Source organism: Engraulis encrasicolus, chromosome 22, assembly GCF_034702125.1.
Source record: "Engraulis encrasicolus isolate BLACKSEA-1 chromosome 22, IST_EnEncr_1.0, whole genome shotgun sequence".
Lineage (NCBI taxonomy): Eukaryota > Metazoa > Chordata > Actinopteri > Clupeiformes > Engraulidae > Engraulis > Engraulis encrasicolus.
In genome coordinates, this window is record NC_085878.1 from 36,931,032 (window position 1) to 36,951,435 (window position 20,404).

The 20,404-nt window shown below is 43.0% G+C and overlaps 2 protein-coding genes across 2 annotated transcripts in view; one reads left to right on the forward strand and one right to left on the reverse strand.

Moving 5' to 3' along the window:
* Positions 1 to 12,974, reverse strand: part of LOC134438224 (ATP-binding cassette sub-family C member 8-like) — a 47,341-nt gene extending 34,367 nt beyond the window's left edge. The window contains 6 exon segments of the mRNA XM_063187722.1: positions 141 to 383; positions 2,909 to 3,075; positions 3,504 to 3,625; positions 5,449 to 5,590; positions 8,996 to 9,155; positions 12,908 to 12,974. Of these exon segments, the coding sequence (XP_063043792.1) occupies positions 141 to 383; positions 2,909 to 3,075; positions 3,504 to 3,625; positions 5,449 to 5,590; positions 8,996 to 9,155; positions 12,908 to 12,928 (855 nt within the window). The 5' untranslated portion in view covers positions 12,929 to 12,974.
* A 4,327-nt stretch (positions 12,975 to 17,301) lies between these two features.
* otog (otogelin) overlaps positions 17,302 to 20,404 on the forward strand; it is a 70,384-nt gene continuing 67,281 nt past the window's right edge. Inside the window, exons 1-2 of the mRNA XM_063188275.1 lie at positions 17,302 to 17,313; positions 18,410 to 18,525. Of these exons, the coding sequence (XP_063044345.1) occupies positions 17,302 to 17,313; positions 18,410 to 18,525 (128 nt within the window). The remainder of the gene's footprint in view (positions 17,314 to 18,409; positions 18,526 to 20,404) is intronic.

Sequence of the window (20,404 nt, forward strand, 5' to 3'; positions counted from 1 at the left end):
TATTCTCTCTATATATTTTGGCAATATTGATTATAAGGCTTTGTGAAGACACTGGTCATTGGTGGTGCCGTGCCGTGCATGGTGATGGTCAGCTTCCTAACTATACTGTAACCTATAAAAAACCTTAACACGTTTCAAACCTTGAAGGTCTCGAAGGCTTTGCGCAGGCGCTGGTAGTTGGTGATGGCGCGCACGGCGATGGGCAGCTTGCCGATGATCTTGAGGTCGATGGGCCGCTTGTGGGCCGAGGTGATGAAGTGGTTCATCCACCAGTAGGTGCTCTTGGACAGCAGGTTGACGAAGGGCTGCAGGAAGCGCACGCCCAGATCCTGCAGGTCAACTGGGGGCTTGGCCTCGGGAGGCTGGGTGAAACACATGTACCGCTACAGGAACGGCGGGGGGAAAAACACAACACAACAACAACAACATTCATTTAGAAGATGGATACATTGTGCTGTACTGTAAAAAGGATTTAAAATAGTTGCATTGGATATTTGAGTTTGGGTGAAACACATGTACCGCTACAGGAACGGCAAAAAAACCCACATCAGACAACAACAACATTCATTTAGAAGATGGATACATTGTGCTGTACTGTTAAAGGGATTTAAATTAGTTGCATTGGATATTTGAGTTTGGGTGAAACACATGTACCGCTACAGGAACGGCAAAAAACCCACATCAGACAACAACAACATTCATTTAGAAGATGGATACATTGTGCCGTACTGTAAAAGGGATTTAAAATAGTTGCGTTGGATATTTGAGTCTCTTATCTCTGAGGATGGACATGAGCTAGGGGCTTAGGGCTCTGGGGGGTATTCATGACAAAAGCTGAACATATAAGCTCTGTTCTGTTCTCTGTTATCTGTTCTGTATGTTCCCATGCATGACTGAGTTGTTTGCCTCCGGCACTACATTTCTCTGCAAAGTGTTGTCCTCACTGTACAAGATGACATACAGCAGGTTAGGAGAGCAAGCACTTTAGCTTGTCTGTGCTGTGTCTAAGAAATGAGTATAATATACAGTAGTAATAGCGTATATATTACAAGAACCTACAAACACACAATCACTAACATATCATTTTCAGTAAATTAAATACATATCGATGAGATGCACACACATAACGTATGTACACACACACAGACACAGACACAGACACAGACACAGACACAGACACAGACACAGACACAGACACAGACACAGACACAGACACACACACACACACACACACACACACACAAACACACATAGATAATTGATAAAACCATCAAATACGGTAAAATTGTGTGGAAATAAGGCATATACTGTAAATACACAAGGCATTATTTGCCAAGACAGTAATCTTCCTCGTTCTAGTCCCTGTTCCCCGGAGTGGGGCCAGTGTGGGTCAGATGCAGAGAGAGTGAGAGAGTGAGAGAGACAGAGAGAGGGGGAGAGAGAGAGACAGAGGGAGAGAGAGAGGGGGGGGGTGAGAGAGAGAGAGAGAGAGCATGGCTTGGCTGCAGGCTTGTGTCCTCAACAGATGGTCTGTCGACCCCGCCGGGCTCAGTACAGCAGCCATCTAGTCAGTACAGCTCAGCAAGTGACAAAAGAAACACAGCGCAGAGGCAGGCAGTCCCCTCTCGTCCCCTCCGTCATCAAAGAATACATACAGCACATTATACGCCACCAGCGCTCTCAGCTAAACGGCTTTACAGGAAGTAGGGATTTGCTGTTTTTCACATTCGTTGTGTGGACGACAGCAGCTGTAACATTCGCCGCAAACACTAGTCAGCAGCGTCAGAAACGCACAGCGAGTCATCACCCCACCTCTACTCTACTCTACCCCTCACCAGCCCCTGTGCTGCCTTTAGCTGCGAGGCAACGGCCAGGACAGGCCGAGCTGCCGCTGCTGCTGCTGCTACATCTGCGTAATCCCTCGTGCGCCATTGCGTAACGGAGCGGATGATGTTGGGAGCCTGACGCTATGCTGCTCTGCTTTGCTTTGTTGATATGCTGTCTCTCCCCTTTCTTCTTTTTATTCAGGAGCGTGTTGGCTCGGCTAGGAACTTTGCATAAGATGCCGGGGAAAATTGCGGCAAATGCAATAAAGTTTGGCTGAAGAGTCGTGATAATATATGCTAAGAAGTATGGATTTGACTACATACTGTATCATGCAGTTAATTCTTTGAAGAGTGCATGCACGTTGCTGCTGTCACTCAACATCATATGCACGAATGTGTGCATACTTACCATCAAACCTATACATAATGATGGAAACCGCCATGCGCTGCCACACACACACAACCTCTCTTCACCCACACAGCCCTGCATGCACACGCACGCACACTCACACAAATGTCACAAATGGATTTCGTGTAAAGCTTTGGGGTCATTCCATGCCAATTGAGCAAATCTCCTAACACACACAGACAGACACGCACACACTTCTTAAAGCAGCGCTTCAAACCATATTAAAAAATATTTTCATCCATACAAACACGCACACAGGAGAGCTGTGTTGTTTACAGGTATGAATTTGGCTACATATTGGTGCACTTAATTCTGAGAAGAATTTCGTAAAGCTGTTATTTCTACACTAACAATAATCCTATCTATCCACACAAGCACACATACAGTGATTATTAAGTACATTCAGGGCCGCTGACAGCTTTAACCAGGCCCGGGACAAAGTCATTTGAAATGGCCCCCCAATCAATAAATACAATGTAATGTGGAGTACATTCTGGGGCCCCTCTTTCCTGGGACAACAGACCCCTTTGTCCCCCCTTGTCGGCTTCCCTGAGTACATTCATGATGCATCGTGTAGTTCCATATTGCAGTGCTGACCAAGAGCCAGCCAGCCATTCCCCATTTCCCCATGTCCCCCAGCACAGCAGTGCCCCCCCAGGGTCCCCCAGCTCACCCGGGCCAGCACCACGTTGACCTCCACGGCCAGCAGAAGTCCGTAGATGAGGGCTAGCAGCCCGGTGATGCAGAAGCGCAGCTGGCCCAGACTAATGCCATGCGCGTCATACTTGGCAAACTTGATGGTCTTAGTCACAAACGCCAAGATCCAATAGACCAGCAAGGCTTAGGGAGACAAAAAAAGTATACACAAGCCAGCCAGCCAGAAGTCATGAACAGTCATCAAGCATCATGCAGGAGCAAAACATCTGGCAAAGTGCTAAAAAGTTTGAAGTAGACTTGCATTACAGTTGCAGAAAACTGGATAGTATTTAACCATGAATAGTACTAAATCAATGAGCAGGCTATATGGAGATACTGCTGTCATAATAATACAGTCCTTCCTAAACAATGCCATGTGAGCATGCCAGGACATGTAATTACATTTGTGCATTAGTGTTAAGTTGTTAATTTTGTATGCAATATTTTATGCCATGCGATAGTGTGAGGGCAACAGAAAACATTATTTCTAAATTGATAAAAAAATTGAAGGTTATGTTGGTTTAATTAAGTTAATTTCACAAGTGGTGTGGAGATTTGTAAGGATACTTTACCAAAAAGTAGCTTGGGGAAGTTGGATGTTTCGATGTTGTGATAGTAGATGATGGAAGTGATGGCTGCTAGGAAGGCCAGGCTTGGAGGCATGAAGAGATGCAGGTGCCAAGACTGGCTAAACCTGTAGGAAGCAAGAGACAGCACACAGGCAAATTATGATGATATGCTTCATAATAATCACGCACACTGTCGAAAATCCGGCGAGTCCACTCACTTCGCATAAGCTGAGGACGTTTGGTGACATTAGTGACCAAATGATTGGTCAAAGTTGCAGGAAATCGCTGTGATTTTTTAAAGTTGCAACACTGAAGTTCCAAAAAAGTGGCAAATTGCAAATTCATGTTCATACTGTTATTGTTGTAGTCAGTGTACCAATAGCTTGGGCCCGCTCATTCAGTATTTTCTGAGGAAAAGCACACAATTCCATGACATAGTCAATCTTTTGACGCTGGCTATCTGTGATACTCATTGAGAGTAAATAGAATGGAGGCCAAAATTCTATTTCATTGTTGAAGCCAAGTTGGAGCCAAGGTTGGACCCAAAAAGACCAAAAAATGGCCAAATCCCATTCATTCCTATGAGAGACATAAAACCCTGTATCTCCCTTAAATGCCACTCCAGGGGGATAATTTTTCGCTCAACTAGTAGGTCCCCTTGCTCTCCAACTTACCAGGGTGGTGATTTTTTGTGGTGATGTTTTGTTTTAGAGAGATATTAAAAGTTAAATTGACCAATGAGCATCAGAACATGGTTTGATTTACCGTTAGAAGTCTTGTTGTTGTCCAATCAGCACCTGCGTTTGGCGTTGCTAAGGTGGAATGTAAGTTGGAATGTTCCCAAATCTGGCTTCAAAGCGTTGAATGGCAAATAGCGTTGATTTGGCGTCCATTCTATTTACTGTCAATGGTGATACTGTATTTCAAATCTCTGAGCCAATTAAAATTGAGCATTTCATTAGCTTGATGATGTGTGTTTTCTGGGAGTTCTGCCACTGGCCCAGCTGGTTGCTGAGTCAACGGAAACAGCTCTGGTTATAGCGTCAACCAGTAGTGTACAGAAGCATTTAAAAGAAACTGGTTAAGCCCGCCCTCTGATCACTAGGTTTACAACCAACTTTAGCAGACTGTGCATTTAATTGGAGATTGCCAGACTAGTGTTTTTTGTTTATTATTTTCTTCAATACATCAACTCAACCCTGCTCATCAATGTTCATCGCAGAAACCATGCGCAAATAACAAGTTTACATTGAGGTCAAGCAATCATCTGTGCTGTGAACATGGTGTGATCATATTTTTTTTTCCATGACCGACATCTCTGGGGGCTTGATCTTTCATTACCCCAGCAAGCGCTGTTGTCTTTACTCTATATAAGCCTTTAGCATAATCCCCTATGGCCATCCAAACCGTATGTGTGCATGTGTGTTTGTACTGTATGTACGTACGTATGTGGTGTTATCCATGTTTATGTATGTTTGTGTGTGTCCTTGTTCACCCGTGCGTGCATACGTGTCTGCATGCATACACGTGCGTGTGTGTGTGTGTGCCCGTTTATGTTTTGTGTTTCTAGGAGTGAGTGAGAGCGAAAAAGACAAAGGAATACAAACAGACGGAGAGAGAAAAACACAGGTAGTGCATGTTTGTGTATGTTTATGAAACAGAAACACATACAGTACACGTGCATGCATGTGTGCATGCATGTACAGTATGCATGCGTGTGTGTGTGTGTGTGTGTGTGTGTGTGTGTGTGTGTGTGTGTGTGTGTGTGTGTGTGTGTGTGTGTGTGTGTGTGTGTGTGTGTGTGTGTGTGTGTGTGTGTGTGTGTGTGTGTGTGTGTGTTTGCTCACACACTCATGTGTATGCGTATGTGTATCTGATGTGTATGTGTCTGTGTGTGTGTGTGTGTGTCAATGTGATGTCACCAGTATAATGCTACTGTAGTACAAACCCATCGGACACGATCCCCTCTGCGATCTCGCAGACCAGTACGAAGAGCAGGATGAAGGTGAGCAGCCAGCGCAGGTTGTGTCCGGGGAAGTGGAGCCAGGTGCTGTGGTGGATGTGGACCTTGGAGCTCTGGCTGCCCCAACCTGGAAAACAGTAGCACACACAGCAGCTGGTAACCCATTAGGACACGCAGTTATAATTTTGCTGTTACCACCATGCCAATGATCAAGGCGTAGTGCATTACTAAAGGCCCTGTGTTATGCCATAGTAGTGTAGTACTATGGTAGTTAACTTGTCAATGACTATTGAAAATGACAGTGTGCCAAAAGATGTATGGCGTGCATTCTGGGATTCAAGCCAAGATGCCAGTGTTGCCATTGCAGTATGCAAAATTCTGTAGTTTCTGCCTAAAGCTACAGCAATGCTGCCGTAAAACGGCAGCTTTTTTATAATGCAGTAAAATACAGTTGCATACACTGCACCGCATCACACACAGCAACTGTTTTCCAGTTGATGAGCAAGCTTGCTGTCATTGTTCAGGTGAGAAAAAAACAATATTTTTGTGTCCAAACATTGCATTTATTGCCTAAAACTGCAGTAATTCTACATTAAAGCTGCAATTTTCTAATGCAGTACAGCAGCAAAATACAGTAGCTGTCAGTCCAGTTGGCGAGAGAGCTGCTGTTGCCTTGCAAAGTTGCCTTGACTTGTTGTAACCCTTTCCTGTGTCCTGCGGATGTCCTTTATTTCAACTCTTAGTATATTGCTGAGAGTTAAGAGACATTATTATCCAGAGAGGCATTACGTGCGACTTATATGATCAATAAGCCTGCCCATCCTCCCTGTGACGCTATACCAAAAATTGAGACTACACTAGTCTGCCCACCCAGGCTATTTCTTCAAATTGCCCCCAGATTTGGCTTCCATTGAATATCATCACCACTCCCGTCATGGGCTTGCTGATCTCTCCACCAATGCTTTCATAACATTATGGACACAAAACCTTCCACTACCCTCTAGTTTTGTTGTATCTTTCTGTTGTACTTTTGTTGAGTCTTTGTATGCCTGAGTGTCTGTATTTGTTTTTTTTGTTTTCATGTTATACGATCTGTTAAGCGTCTTTGAGTGTCTAGAAAAGCTCTATACAAAAACCTATGTATTATTATTTTCACTATTGACTGAGTATTTCCAAAGACTCGATCGAAGCAGACGAGACACGGTAGTTCTTTCATTGATCCCTGTTGCATGGTAAGTCAGAGGAAAAAGTGGTCTGATTGTAGCTCTGGCCAACAGCATGCAGGAATTGGAGAGACGCAGGTTTAGCCCTGAGAGGACTCTGATATTATGGAGGCATGCCCAAATAGAAGCTTGGAAGATGGCCAGGCTACAATCCCATTACACGTCACAGAATTCTCTGATCTCTGACAGTCATTTCTTCTTCTGTTGGATAAATTGTGCAACACATTATGAAAGCATTATGAAAGTTTACAAATCCTACATCTGTTGTCAACAATAGTGATGCTTGGTACTTAGATGCTTAATACCTAAGAGAACCATGACCTTAACATCATGCTACCTTTAATCAAACACCATGTTCTGGTACTTTCGAAAAACATCTGACAAATTGCACTTGAACAACAGATTGACTGTGATTGAGGTTGAGGTTACTCAAATTACAAAATGATTCTACTGTTTCCCACTACTGCAAGGCAAGGCAATTTAATTTGTATAGCGCATTTCATACACAAATGCAGTGCAGTTCAATATGCTTAAAGATATGAGATATAGGGGAGTATAAAAAATATTTTAAAATTATAAAAGTGAAATAAATAATTGAGACATAAAATGGCAAGAAAAGGGGGAAAACATAAAAGCAAGAAATGAAAAAAACATCATTAAATAATTAGAATTAAAGACAAATGTCAAAATCAAAAGTCAATACTCTGGATTAATAAGGGAAAGCATCTGAGAACAGCTTTGTCTTGAGTTTATCTAACAACAGTAGGGGGCTAGGGGCACTTTTTCATAGTCTGGAAGCTAGTTCCAAAGCTACTGTAACTGCAGAGAATCAGCAACATGGGCAATGTTTATCTGGTCCCCTGCTTCAAAGCTTGATGATACGACTTAATCTTTGACAGATGGCCAGTTTGGAGACACACACACACACACACACACACACACACACACACACACACACACACACACACACACACACACACACACACACACACACACACACACACACACACACACACACACACACACAAACACACATGCACACGCACACGCGCACACACACACACACACACACACACACACACACACACACACACACACACACACACACACACACACACACACACACACACACACACACACACACACACACACACTTGCAGTTGTCATTTGTGAAGACTTTCATTCACTCACATTACAATATAACAGAATGCTAAACTGTGCCCAGACATAGTGTTTTTGGACTTTTAGTCTTTGCATTAACAAGAATATAACCAAGGAAACAGTGATAACCATCATTATGTCCTCACAAGTCACCATTTTGGACAACACACACACACACACACACACACACACACACACACACACACACACACACACACACACACACACACACACACACACACACACACACACACACACACACACACACTAGGGGTGGTACGGTTCACAAAATTCACGGTTCGGTTCATATCGTGGTGTTAAGGTCACGGTTTTCGGTTCTCTACGGTTCTTTTTTTTTAGTTCATGATAAATGGTGCACTGGCTAATAGAATCGGACTTATCACTAAATATCCTACATATGGTTTGCATAGGCTTATAATGTGAAAATGGTGTGATTTTAATTGTGTCATCCTCTGATTTGGTCTTATACGCTAATGTTTTAATCAGAGAGACTGGATAAGATACTCCTAGAATCTCTGTTTTACATATTTTTCTGGGCAGTACATGAATTGCGGTTTGCGATGGATTGCACGGTTCGGTTCGGTATGTGTGTGAATTGTACGGTTTCGGTTTTCGGTGCGGTTTGTGCCATCCCTAACACACACACACACACACACACACAGAGCAGGTCCAAATTGGTTCAAGTCAGTTTCAACTGGTTTGACCCGGTTTGAACAGGTTAAAACTATTTCAATGAATCATTTTACACCATTTTGAACGGCATTATACTTGTTTGTACCCGCTGTAACCAGTTTGAACAGGTTTGAACCGGATTTAACGACTTTTCAATTACTTTGATTGAAGCAGTTTGAACTGGTTTGAACATGATCAACCAGATTTCACAAATTTTCAGTGAACCAGTTTAAACCAGTTTGAACTGGATGCAACTGGTTTGAACAGCTTTGAACCGGACTGAACCAGTTTTCAATTAAACGGTTTAAAAAATCATACCATTTGAACTGGATTGAACCTGCTTATCGTCTGGAAACAGTGTGAACAGGTTTGAGCAGGATTTTACCAGTTTTCTATAGACCAAACTAATATGAACCAGACTGAAAAGTGTTAAGCACACACTCAGCGAAACCCACCGATGAAGAGGATGGGGAAGGTGCTGAAGAAGAGGAAGACGTGAGGTACCAGCCCCAGGGCATCCAGGAAGCAGCCGTTATTCAGCACGCCCTGGTCCACGTTGTATGCAGAGTGGTTGTCATTCCCACAGAAGGACAAGGTGGTGTTGGATATCCGTGTCTGGAAGGTGGAGGAAAAGAAGGCAGACAGAAGACCAGGCAAGGTTCAAGGAAGTTCATGTTTAGGTTAAAAGTAGACTTTCTTTGATGTACGCTATTCTGGTTTCACTCAGCGACGTCTCTGTTGAAACAGTATTGTCATCGAAATATTTATGTCAAAGTCTTACTCTGTTACTTAAGTCCCTCTGTAATGTCATAGCAATGTTGTTATAATGTACGGTAGTTGAGTTTTTTTCAGCAAAGACTGAATAGGCAGTAGCAGGCTCGACGATACTGGGACAGACTGGTAGGCAAAGTGGTAATCATTTCCACAGAGGAACAGGGGAATGTCTGGAGACAGCACACAGTAACAGTGATAATTATGCAGGGTAATTATTCAGTGTCAAGTCTTAGTCACATTCACAAGAACACAAGATGTCACTGTAATATGAAGTTGTTAAATGATCGTAAGAAGTACAGCGAAAAACTCACTAAAACTCTGAAGTAATACTAATAGAATTATGTTTACTCCACACAGGATTGTTTAACTGGCAGTGGTAACTACAAATAACATGGTGTATTCCAGCAGTCTTTACTACCGTGTAACGCAGTGTTTCTCAAAGTGGGGCGGAAGCCCCCCTAGGGGGTCGCAGAGGTATTGGAGGTGGGGCGCGTGAAGTCATTCAGCTTTGCCATTAAGTCAACACATTCACTTTACATTCACAATATATTCATTAATTTATTCACTAATTCTAATTTAGAGAACATCAAAGGTAGGCTATATACGTGTATATTAGGCTTTAATAAACTTTACTAAGGCCTATTTATTTGTATTTTCGTAACCATTTTGCTCGAGGGGGGGTGCAGACAGATACCCTTCCTCTGAAGGGGGGAATGGCAGAAAAAGATTGAGAAACACTGGTGTAACGGTTTAACAGTAATTTGGAGGACCACATGCAGTGTGGAGGGTGGGTGGTGTCAAATTTGACTCTGTAAGTTTTGACCTGACAATACATTACAATATAACAGAATGCTAAACTGTGCCCAGACATAGTGTTTTTGGACTTTTAGTCTTTGCATTAACAAGAACATAACCAAGGAAACAGTGATAACCATCATTATGTCCTCACAAGTCACCATTTTGGACAACACACACACACACACACACACACACACACACACACACACACACACACACACACACACACACACACACACACACACACACACACACACACACACACACACACACACACACACACACACACACACACACACACATTGTCAAATTTGACTCTGTAAGTTTTGACCTGACAGTCTCAAATGTACTGGGACTGGAAATGGAGAGAGGAAGACAGAAAGAGAGAATGAAAGAAAAAGAAACAGATGGATAAAAGTTCAGGTTAGAAGTAATTTTCCTTGAGGCGTCCCATTCTATTTTAATGGTAGAGGACGACACCGTGCTTATCATTGAAGGTAAGGGATGTGCTAGATATCCCTGCCTGGAGACGAAATTAGAGCATGAACTAGACTAAGATGAAGGACAATAAGGGCTATGTTTGGCTATGATTGGCAATTATTTGGCTATGATTATGTCCTCTTTTGAAAGTCGCTTTGGTTATAAAGTGTCTGCCAAATGTAATGTAATGTAAGGTAATAAAGGTGAGAAAGAAAGGAAAACAAAGACCAGGCAAGGTTGTGGGGAGTTCAAGTGAGAAGTAGACATTTTTCTTAGTGCTCTGCACCCTGTTCTGGTTTAATGGGCCAATTGTTCCTGCCGAGTACGCCCTGCAGGTAGAACTGTTCCCCTCAGAAGCAGCTAATCAGAGGGCAGCCATAACGGCTTCAGGTGAGGACAAACACACGAGTCTGAGCCAGTCTCTCTCTCTCTCTCTCTCTCTCTCTCTCTCTCTCTCTCTCTCTCTCTCTCGCTCGCTCGCTCTCAGAGCTGAATGGTGGTAGCATCAGAGAAAAAACAGGGGGAAAACACCTCCACACACACAATAGTAATGCCAGCATAGACATATCTGTGCAGAATTCATAGGTACATACAGCCGTGCACACAGACAGATTGAGATATGAACCGGCACACATACCCCGACACCCATGTACGCATGCACGCACGCACGCACGCACACACACACACACACACACACAAACACACACACCCTAATAGGGTAGGCCTACTTTTCGTTTTCTTTTTTACTGTCATGACACACAGTATACTACATAGACACAGCAGTGTGTACAGTACCTACTGTATGTGCACTCTGTTGCAGCTATGGTGATCGCATAGCATTAATCAAAAAGGGGTTAAGAGGACCATTTCCTTATTGATTAGGCCTACATGCCCTGCTTTAACAATATGCTGCCATGTGATAAATGCCATGATTTCCATTAAGTCCCTAGCTTGAAGGCTGCCAGTATCTCCAGCTGACATGTCCATTGGTAATCCTCACTCCGGGTTTACCATGTCAGCCATGTGTCTAGACTATTGGTGTACACACATGGGAGATAAGAATGGCCGCACGCAAACACTTGAACTGCTGAGTCTGCTATAGGATTCCTGGACAGTGGCAACTATGTGACTGTCACGCATGTGAACAGACAGTGCAGTGCCACCGCTACTGCTGCTGAGAGGCATCGGTAGTGTGGGGGATGACGAGGATGATGATGAGTAGGGATGCAAACGATTAATCGATTAATCGATCAATGCATTAATCGATTAAAAAACATTAATCGCAATTAATCGACAATTCAAGACCCAGGTGAAATGGGCATGTGAAAAGTGTATGTGAAGAGGGGTGTGAATAGTGGAAATATTTAAATCACCTTTGAATTAAAGAATTGAAAAAGAGTGAATTTAAATGTGGTATTTTATCTCAATTTGTAATTCAAATGTTCAGATTCAGTAGTTTTTTTCCGAGAAACATTGAGATTTCGGGGGAAAACGCTGCTTATCAATTAATCGTAAGTCGAGCGTTAAGGCTATCAACTAATGATTAATTAATTAATCGATAATTTGCATCCCTAATGATGAGTGAACTACAGTACACATGTGTATGGACACATGTCTGTTATGTGGCCTTTAGCAGTGCCCCAGCCCAGGGCACCTTCCACTACTACTGCTACTCACTATGCTGTCACTATGGGAATGTGCAGAAACTGTCACCATGATGTGTGGATGATGCACACACTGAACATAGGCTATATGCTCTTTTCTGTCACAAATACACACACACACACACGCGCGCACACACACACACACACACACACACACACACACACACACACACACACACACACACACACACACACACACACACACACACACACACACACACACACACACAAATGTATATAGGCTATCCTAAGTATTTTTTATATATATATTTGCATGTTAAACCAAAGCAGACTGTGTGTTCAGAGATATCTGCAGAAAATGCTATTCTTAATACTGAAAAAAATAAGGATGGGTTATATGGGATACCATGCAATATTAATACTGTGCAAATATTGTATAGCCTATCTGTTGCATCCGACTTTGCAAATAAATCTTGAAGCGGTATAAACGCGCGCCTACCACCATGCAAGTAGTAAGGTGTTCTCATCTATGGTTCACAGCAAGATTCCAGAATCTATTCACAATTACTTTTTTTCAAACAGTTTCATAAGCGACACTGATTACTGAACGTGAGCAGAATTTGGTTCTACATTGACATTAAATCTGATACCATTATTGTAATGCAAAACAAGACAATATTTAGTACTCACCGGCGGATATCGGTGCAACATTTTGCCCCGATAGTGGCATCCACTACGAACTCTCTCACGGTGTGAAAGACAGCTCTCCAAATGAATTTAGGCCTATATAGTAAAACAACAACATCCAACACGGTAGTGACGTCGCCGCGTAATTGCCAATTCTGGCTATCGTATTTTCTACATATCGGTGCAGCATGGGTAGGCTAAGCGATATTATGAAGTTTAAAATCCACAGCGTTCCAGTTCAGAATGCAAAAGTGCGCGCAAAATGTGGACTGGAGACAAGGCTGGTCGGGTTGTGCGCACTTGTGGAGAGAGGTAGGTGCGATGCTGAAAAGCCCTGAGCTGACTCTCTGTGCCTGGATTTGAAATCCTCATCTGCTTTGGTGGGCTTCCAAGGCTAGCACACATTATTAAACCGACCTAGGATTGAATGAACACGTGGTATTTTTTTGCACAGTGGTGGGACAGATTCACACAAACATACCACTGAATGAAAGAGGACTGGAATGACCTAATACACGTTACAAAAAAGACTGATCACTGAGATTGGTCAACAGCATGTTTCTCCGGAATTTACCACAACCATTTGATTGCACTGCATCCCAATGGATATTTCACTACATTATCCAACTGCCAGAGAAAGAGTTGCCGTTGGTTGATGGCTTCAACCTGAGGCTGTGCAACGAAAACTTTTACAGCAGGCTAGAATGTCAACTACTAGTTTATTTATTATGCTGTCTATAACGTAGAAATCCGAATCAAGACCGTACTAAGCCTAGTCATGTGACCTTACAGTAAGTTAATGGAATACTGCCACCTATTGGTGATAATATTTACCATCAACATAACAGAGTAGGCTAAATGCTGATGGCTTCTTATGACACCATGCACACCCTCGTCAAACTATTAGTAATAGCCTAGTAAAATATTTGCCCACATTGTTAGTTGGGTCATTTATAGAAGTTCCGTGACCGTGGAGAGGAAAGGTTCGTTTCTCACTGGATTTGTCATCTATAAAGGTTAAATAACAAAATGAGCCGGGGTGCCCCTCACAAAAATGTGGGGAAATTTTTGTAGAGCCCTATATCCAAAATGGCTGCTGCCAGCCAAGCGGGAAATTTACTTTTTAATGGTTTTGCCCACAGTGCTGCATAATAAATGGTTTTTGAGACTATTTGGGTCAATTCACAAATGATGTAGATTTATTGATTTGACCTATTTTTGACCTTCAAATTCAAGATGGCTGCCACTTTTGGCTCTTTAAATGTCAATTTTTCAAAATCGTCAGAGAGCCTTAATATTAGGCTCAAATGAAAGGTCTGCTGATACTGAGTTCAGTTATGGACAGTAAAATTACAAGTAGGCTATGCAGAAGTCATCTGAAAGGTAAAAAATATCAAGGGTTGTGGTTGATGAGAATTAAACTGCTGATTAGTCGGGTCATAATGTGAGGTTCCGTGACCATCCTCTGGCAAGGATGTTTTGATGATTGATTTGACCTCTATGGACCCTTTAGAAAAGATTTAGCCCCCATGTCCCTCCCAAAAATCCCGGCATTTTTTGCTAGAGAGGCAAATTCAAAATGGCGTCCAGCGGCATCTCTAAAAAAATAACTTTTGATCTGAATGACATAGAATCATGTATGAAGACACTTTTTCATACAAGTCAACCATGAGGATTCCAAATCTGACATCATTTTGATATACAACTTTGGTTTGACCGTGAAATTCAAGATGGCTGCCATCTAGAACAGTCGTTTTCAACCTTTTTAGGCCGTGACCCCCCAAAACAGTCATATTTTGACTGGGGACCCCTACTCCATTGGTGATGGTCTTTTAAATTGAGAGTCCTTACATTGACATCCCACCCCCCCAAAAGGGGATCTCAACCCACAGGTTGAGAACCACTGATCTAGTACATAGAACATTTCATAGGACATTTTCCAAGCATTCTTGCATAAAGAAGCTTGTTGAGGGACTCAAAGCAAGAGCTGCTGAAATGGACAGAAGTTCTCTCAAAAGTAGTGATAAGCCTGGTTCAAGACAGTCAACCTTAGCTCCCTGAGCTGCAAGAACACCATGTTGTTGAGGAACGTGTGGCCTTATTCACCTTATTCAACCTCAATGGCATATACAGGAAGATGCAAGGGAGCAAGGTCATCCAGAAGATCTCCGTCCAACCTATTGCGATTAAAGAACCCCATGTTGCTCTAATTGACATGGGCATGATCTGGAGGATGGCAACTCCATTGGACACAGGACGGCACGTCATACAAGTGGTTGGGCTGTGTCAAAAAGGTGTCATCCATCATCCTTGCCCGCCATTCTCATTCTCACCGTGTAATCAATGTCAATGATCCCTGCATCTCTGGTCCAGCATCTCTCTTCCTAATGNTACCGCCCAGCATGCCACAGCATAGGAAAGCACACTAGCCATGACAGACTGGTAGAAAATCTGCAGGAGTGCGTTGCAGACATAAATTATCTCAACTTCCTCAGGAAATAGAGCCTACTCTGCACTTTCTTTTAGACTGCGTGTGAATTTACTGACCAGTCTAATTTACTTTTCTGATGTACCCCCAGGTATTTGTAGGTGCAGACTGTTTTCACTGTCTCCCCCTCAAAAGATACAGGCACAAGGGGTGGGGTGGACCAACAGAAATCAACGACCATTTCCTTGGTTTTGGTGGTGTTCAACTGCAACTGGTTGGTCCCGCACTATCTAACAAAGTTCTGCACCAGGCCCCTGTACTCCCCCTCCTGCCCATCTTTAATACATCTCACAATGGCAGTGTCATTGTGAGATGAGCAGTTTGCGTTCACGAGACAGGTGATCTATGCACACAAGAAGAGTAGCACCATGGCTGAAGCCTCTGCTTCCAAGTGGAAGACCATGAAGACTTGAGAGTCTTTTATCCGTCTCCCTTCAGATGCAAACATCTTACGCCATCACGGCCTTCTTGACAACTACTTGGCGTACCTAGTGCGCCACTCCACACTGGCAGGCAAGGATGCTGGAGACACCTTTTGGACATAGTCCAACCAATTGTATGGTGTGGCGTCCTGTGTCTGCCAATCTTCTACTGATGGAGTTGCCATCCTCCAGATCATGCCCATGTCAATTAGAGAAACATAGGGTTCTTCAATCACAATATGTTGGAGGGAGATCTTCTGGATGAGCTTGTTCTTCTGCGTCTTCCTCTATATGCCATTGGGGTTGAATAAAGCCACACATTCCTCAACAACACAGTCTTCTAGCAGTTCTGAGAGCTTCACACGTTTGACTGTCTNCAACCAGGTTGATGGCTGCTTTGAGAGAACCATTTCAGCAGCTCTTGCCTTAAGTTCAAGTTTTCCACTATATCAGTGGCTTTCAACCTGTGGGTCGAGACCCTTTTTTTTGGGGGGGGGGGATAACGTAAGGACTCTCAAAGTAAACTACCATCACTGCATCTAAAGCTATCAACAAACAATGCTAAAACATTGGCCAAATTGTCAAATCATATTTAAAAAGCCAAACATTGTGAAAATTGCCTACCTACAAGCACACTACGCCTTATAATGTGAGGTATTGTATGCTTGTATATCAGCTATTTTCTCAATATCTATGTATGAGGAATGGAGCTACACAAATTGGGGGGTCCCCAGTCCAGTTTTGCAGGGTCACGGCCAAAAAAAGGTTGAAAACGACTGTTCTAGATGGCAGCCATCTTGAATTTCATGGTCAAAACAAAGTTGTATTATCAAAATGACGTCAGATTTGGAATCCTCAAGTGTCTTCATACATGATTTTAAGTCATTCAGATTAAAAGTTATTTCTTAGAGATGGCGCCGCGGACGCAATTTTGAATTTGCGTCTTTAGCAAAAAATGCCGGGATTTCTGGGAGGGACATGGGGGCTAAATCTTTTCTAAAGGGTCAAATCAATCATCAAAACATCCTTGCCAGAGGATGGTCACGGAACCTCACATCATGACCCGACTTATAAGCAGTTTAATTCTCATCAACCACAAACCTTGATATTTTTACCTTTCAGATGACTTCTGCATAGCCTACTTTACTGTCCATAACTGAACTCAGTATGAGCAGACCTTTCATTTGAGCCTAATATCAAAGCTCTCTGACGATTTTGAAAAATTGACATTTAAAGAGCCAAAAGTGGCAGCAATCTTGAATTTGAAGGTCAAAAATAGGTCAAATCAATAAATCTACATCATTTGTGAATTTCTTGACCCAAATAGTCTCAGAAACCATGTATTATGCAGCATTGTGCGCAAAACCATTAAAAAGCAAATTTCCAGCTTGGCTGGCAGCAGCCATTTTGGATATAGGGTTCTACAAAAATTTCCCCACATTTTTGTGAGGGGCACCCCGGCTCATTTTTTTATATAACCTGTATAGATGCCAAATCCAGTGAGAAACAAACCTTTCCTCTCCACGGTCACGGAACTTCTATAAATGACCCAACTTTGTAGTCCATTTGTTACAAGATCTTTGCTATTAGCCCTATGACTTGATGATTTCAAATGGAGACCTAGCCTACAATTTGGAATAACACTAAATCATTTAATCAACTGTTAATCACCACATGCACAACACTGAAACAAAAGTGTTTTATTCAGTGCACTTCCTGTCTTTAAAGTGTGCAGTGACACCAAGTGCCCTGGCTAACCGAGCCTGCGTGTACTGTAGTTGGTTCTTTGTTGCCAATGTAAAGGATCCTTCACAGACAAGTGCTTGTGGGAAAGAATGGGTGGGCAGCAATGTGTATCTAAACAGTTCACCTATCACTTGTGCCATCTGCCTTAGGCTCCCTCTCTCACAGTTTGAGGGCCCGAAAAATCAGCCATCACCGTCGGCCCCGGGGATACAAAGGCGACCCAGACACAGGCGCCAGCGCCGGTCGGCGAGTGAGACTGTACAACGGCCGGGTTTTTGAGTGTGTGTGTACCTTTGCCCTCGCACCCCTCAGACATTGAGTGGCTTTTATGAGGCGGGGGGACTGGGTGTTTAATGGAGAGGGGGTGGTGGTGGGGACGGAGAGATGGGGGGTGGGGTGGGTTGGTGGCTGGGGTGAGGGGTGGGTGTTTGTGGGGCTTGTGGGTGGTGGTGGTGGTGGTGGTGGAGCAGGGGGTCTTCCCTCCACTCTCATCCCCTCACTCTCACTCTCACCGGGGGCTCTCACAAAGACTCTCTATGCAGACTCTCTGCCTTGCTTCTCTGCAGGGTCCCACCGCCGGACTCCCCCCACTTCAGGTCGCGTTTCACCATTATGAAAAAAAAAAAAAACGGAGAGAAAGAAAGACAGAAAGAAAAAACGGATGCACAATGCAGGCGATGCACAAAAGGTGATGTGGGACACAGGAGGACCCCTGGGTCTCGCCGGAGTTTCTTTCCTTTTTTTTTTCAATCAAAGCCCTCTCTGTGGGAGTGCTTGCTTTATGTGTTTGCTCGGACATCAGGTCACTTCCTCTGTGAAATATGAGCCGTGTCAAACATCTTCATTCAGATTCTAATAGTGCCAGAGGTGGCCCCGCTGTGGCCCGAGCGGTGTCGTGGCGACCGGGCCGACCGTGTGGCTCCACAAGCTCCAACACTGTGTGTTGTCCGGGTAGATCCGACCAGGTATAATGGGAAGTTTTTGGTTGTTTATATCAGTGATTCTCAACCTTTTTTAGGCACCCCTGTTGAGAAACACTGGTTTATATAATGATATAAGGACACAACGATGCAAAGCTTTTTGTCACATGCATTACAAATACTATGAAAGTATAACATGCAGTGATTTTATTTGTTGTCCACCTGTGCATAGGTGTGGAAAGTCACAGTGCAAGAATGTTATGATCTATGAAAGTAAAACATGCACTGAGTTGTTTGCCTGTGGGCTACTGTACATAGGTAGGTGTGTGAGTGACGGAGGGTTGGGTGGAGTGTGTGAGTATTCCCAGAGCTTCAGTAGTACACATGTATGCTCAAGCATGTCTCTAGCAAGCATCCACAAAATGTGAAGCACCCACACACAGCACCCAATTACAAACATGGACTCAAGTCATCAACCAGCTCAAACACACATCCCATCCCACACACTTTGAAAAATCCAGCACGGTACATTTGTCTTTTGATTTTTGTAGTGGCCCCACTGATATTTTAGTGTTCATATCTGAAAGTGAGCAGGAACATTTGTTTTCAATGAGGAGCTGTTCAAATAATTCGTTTGGCATGCTTTGTTGAATGTTTTTGTGGAACACTTTCAGATATGATACTCTGTGGCAGGTATCTGTTTAGGTATCTTATGTAATTTATTATTGAATCATCACAGCTTTACTGAAAAAATGTGTTTTGCTAAAGAGAATGAAAAAACAAGGGTTGATTGCTTGCAAAGCAGATTTGTGTAAGTCCACCGTTTTATTGCCCCTAAAAGTACTTTTCTGCTCACATGCTTTCGCAAAAGACGCCAGGGTCCAAAAGCTCATATCGTGTTGAAATGTAAAATTATGTTGTGCTACAACAGCACCATTATTGTTGGGCAATATGAAGACATCTTCAGTGGTTTTTAATATTTCAGCGCTAAGGTTCGTTTTCAGCAGGGCGTCAGTGCGTAAATCTGTGCGTAAATTTGCCACAAAAAAAACGTCCTATTGCTGTTGCTTCACAGCCCAAAATCCAGAGCTATACATGAAATGGCATTGACTCTCCAGTGGAGGGCGCTAGATCTATTTGCACAACGGCTGCAGGTGTTACTTCTTCAAACTTCAAATTGTGTGGAGAAAAAAGTTACAAACAAGCGAATATTTGACGATCTTATAATATCAAATGCTACCATGATGTGAAATCGCTTCTGCCGTGCGTACTCGCAAGTGTCGCATGGTGTCTCAGTCATTTGCATCCGCGGGTGTACCTGTCTGCATATATTATGCTAATCTGGGAGGACCAGTTCAGACTTTATCCAAAGGGGATGGATGCTGAAAGCAGCACTGAAGTGACGGAGAGGGGTCCTGCGTGGAGAGAAGACGTATCCCGTGAGAAAAATGTGTCGGTAGTACAGCCACATCTATTCTAACCAAAACATCAGGGGAGAAATTGTTTCCACTTATCGTGGTTCCTATGAGTCACGAATGGATCCTATGTTAAGGCTCGGCAAGACTATAATTTGGCGGTTCTCATTATTATGTTTATTTTGTACATATCAAGGTAAGTGTATTTACTTTATACTTCTAATTTATGCCGTAATTTATGTTTTGGAGGTGTTGGCGTTGGTCAAATGCAGAAAAATGGTCTGCTTTGTTTCATGTCAAATGTACAAATTGTAGCGAACACCTTGGGTGACTTATTTTCATATTTGTGTATTATTATTTTGATTAATTGACTTTGTATCCTTGTTTTAGCGCATATTTCAGCGGGCACTGACAGAGTGAATTTTACTAGACAACATGCATATGAAAAGTAAGTGATTGTCAGCATCATTGCAACATCTAATTAACACTAATTAACACATTTCTGATGT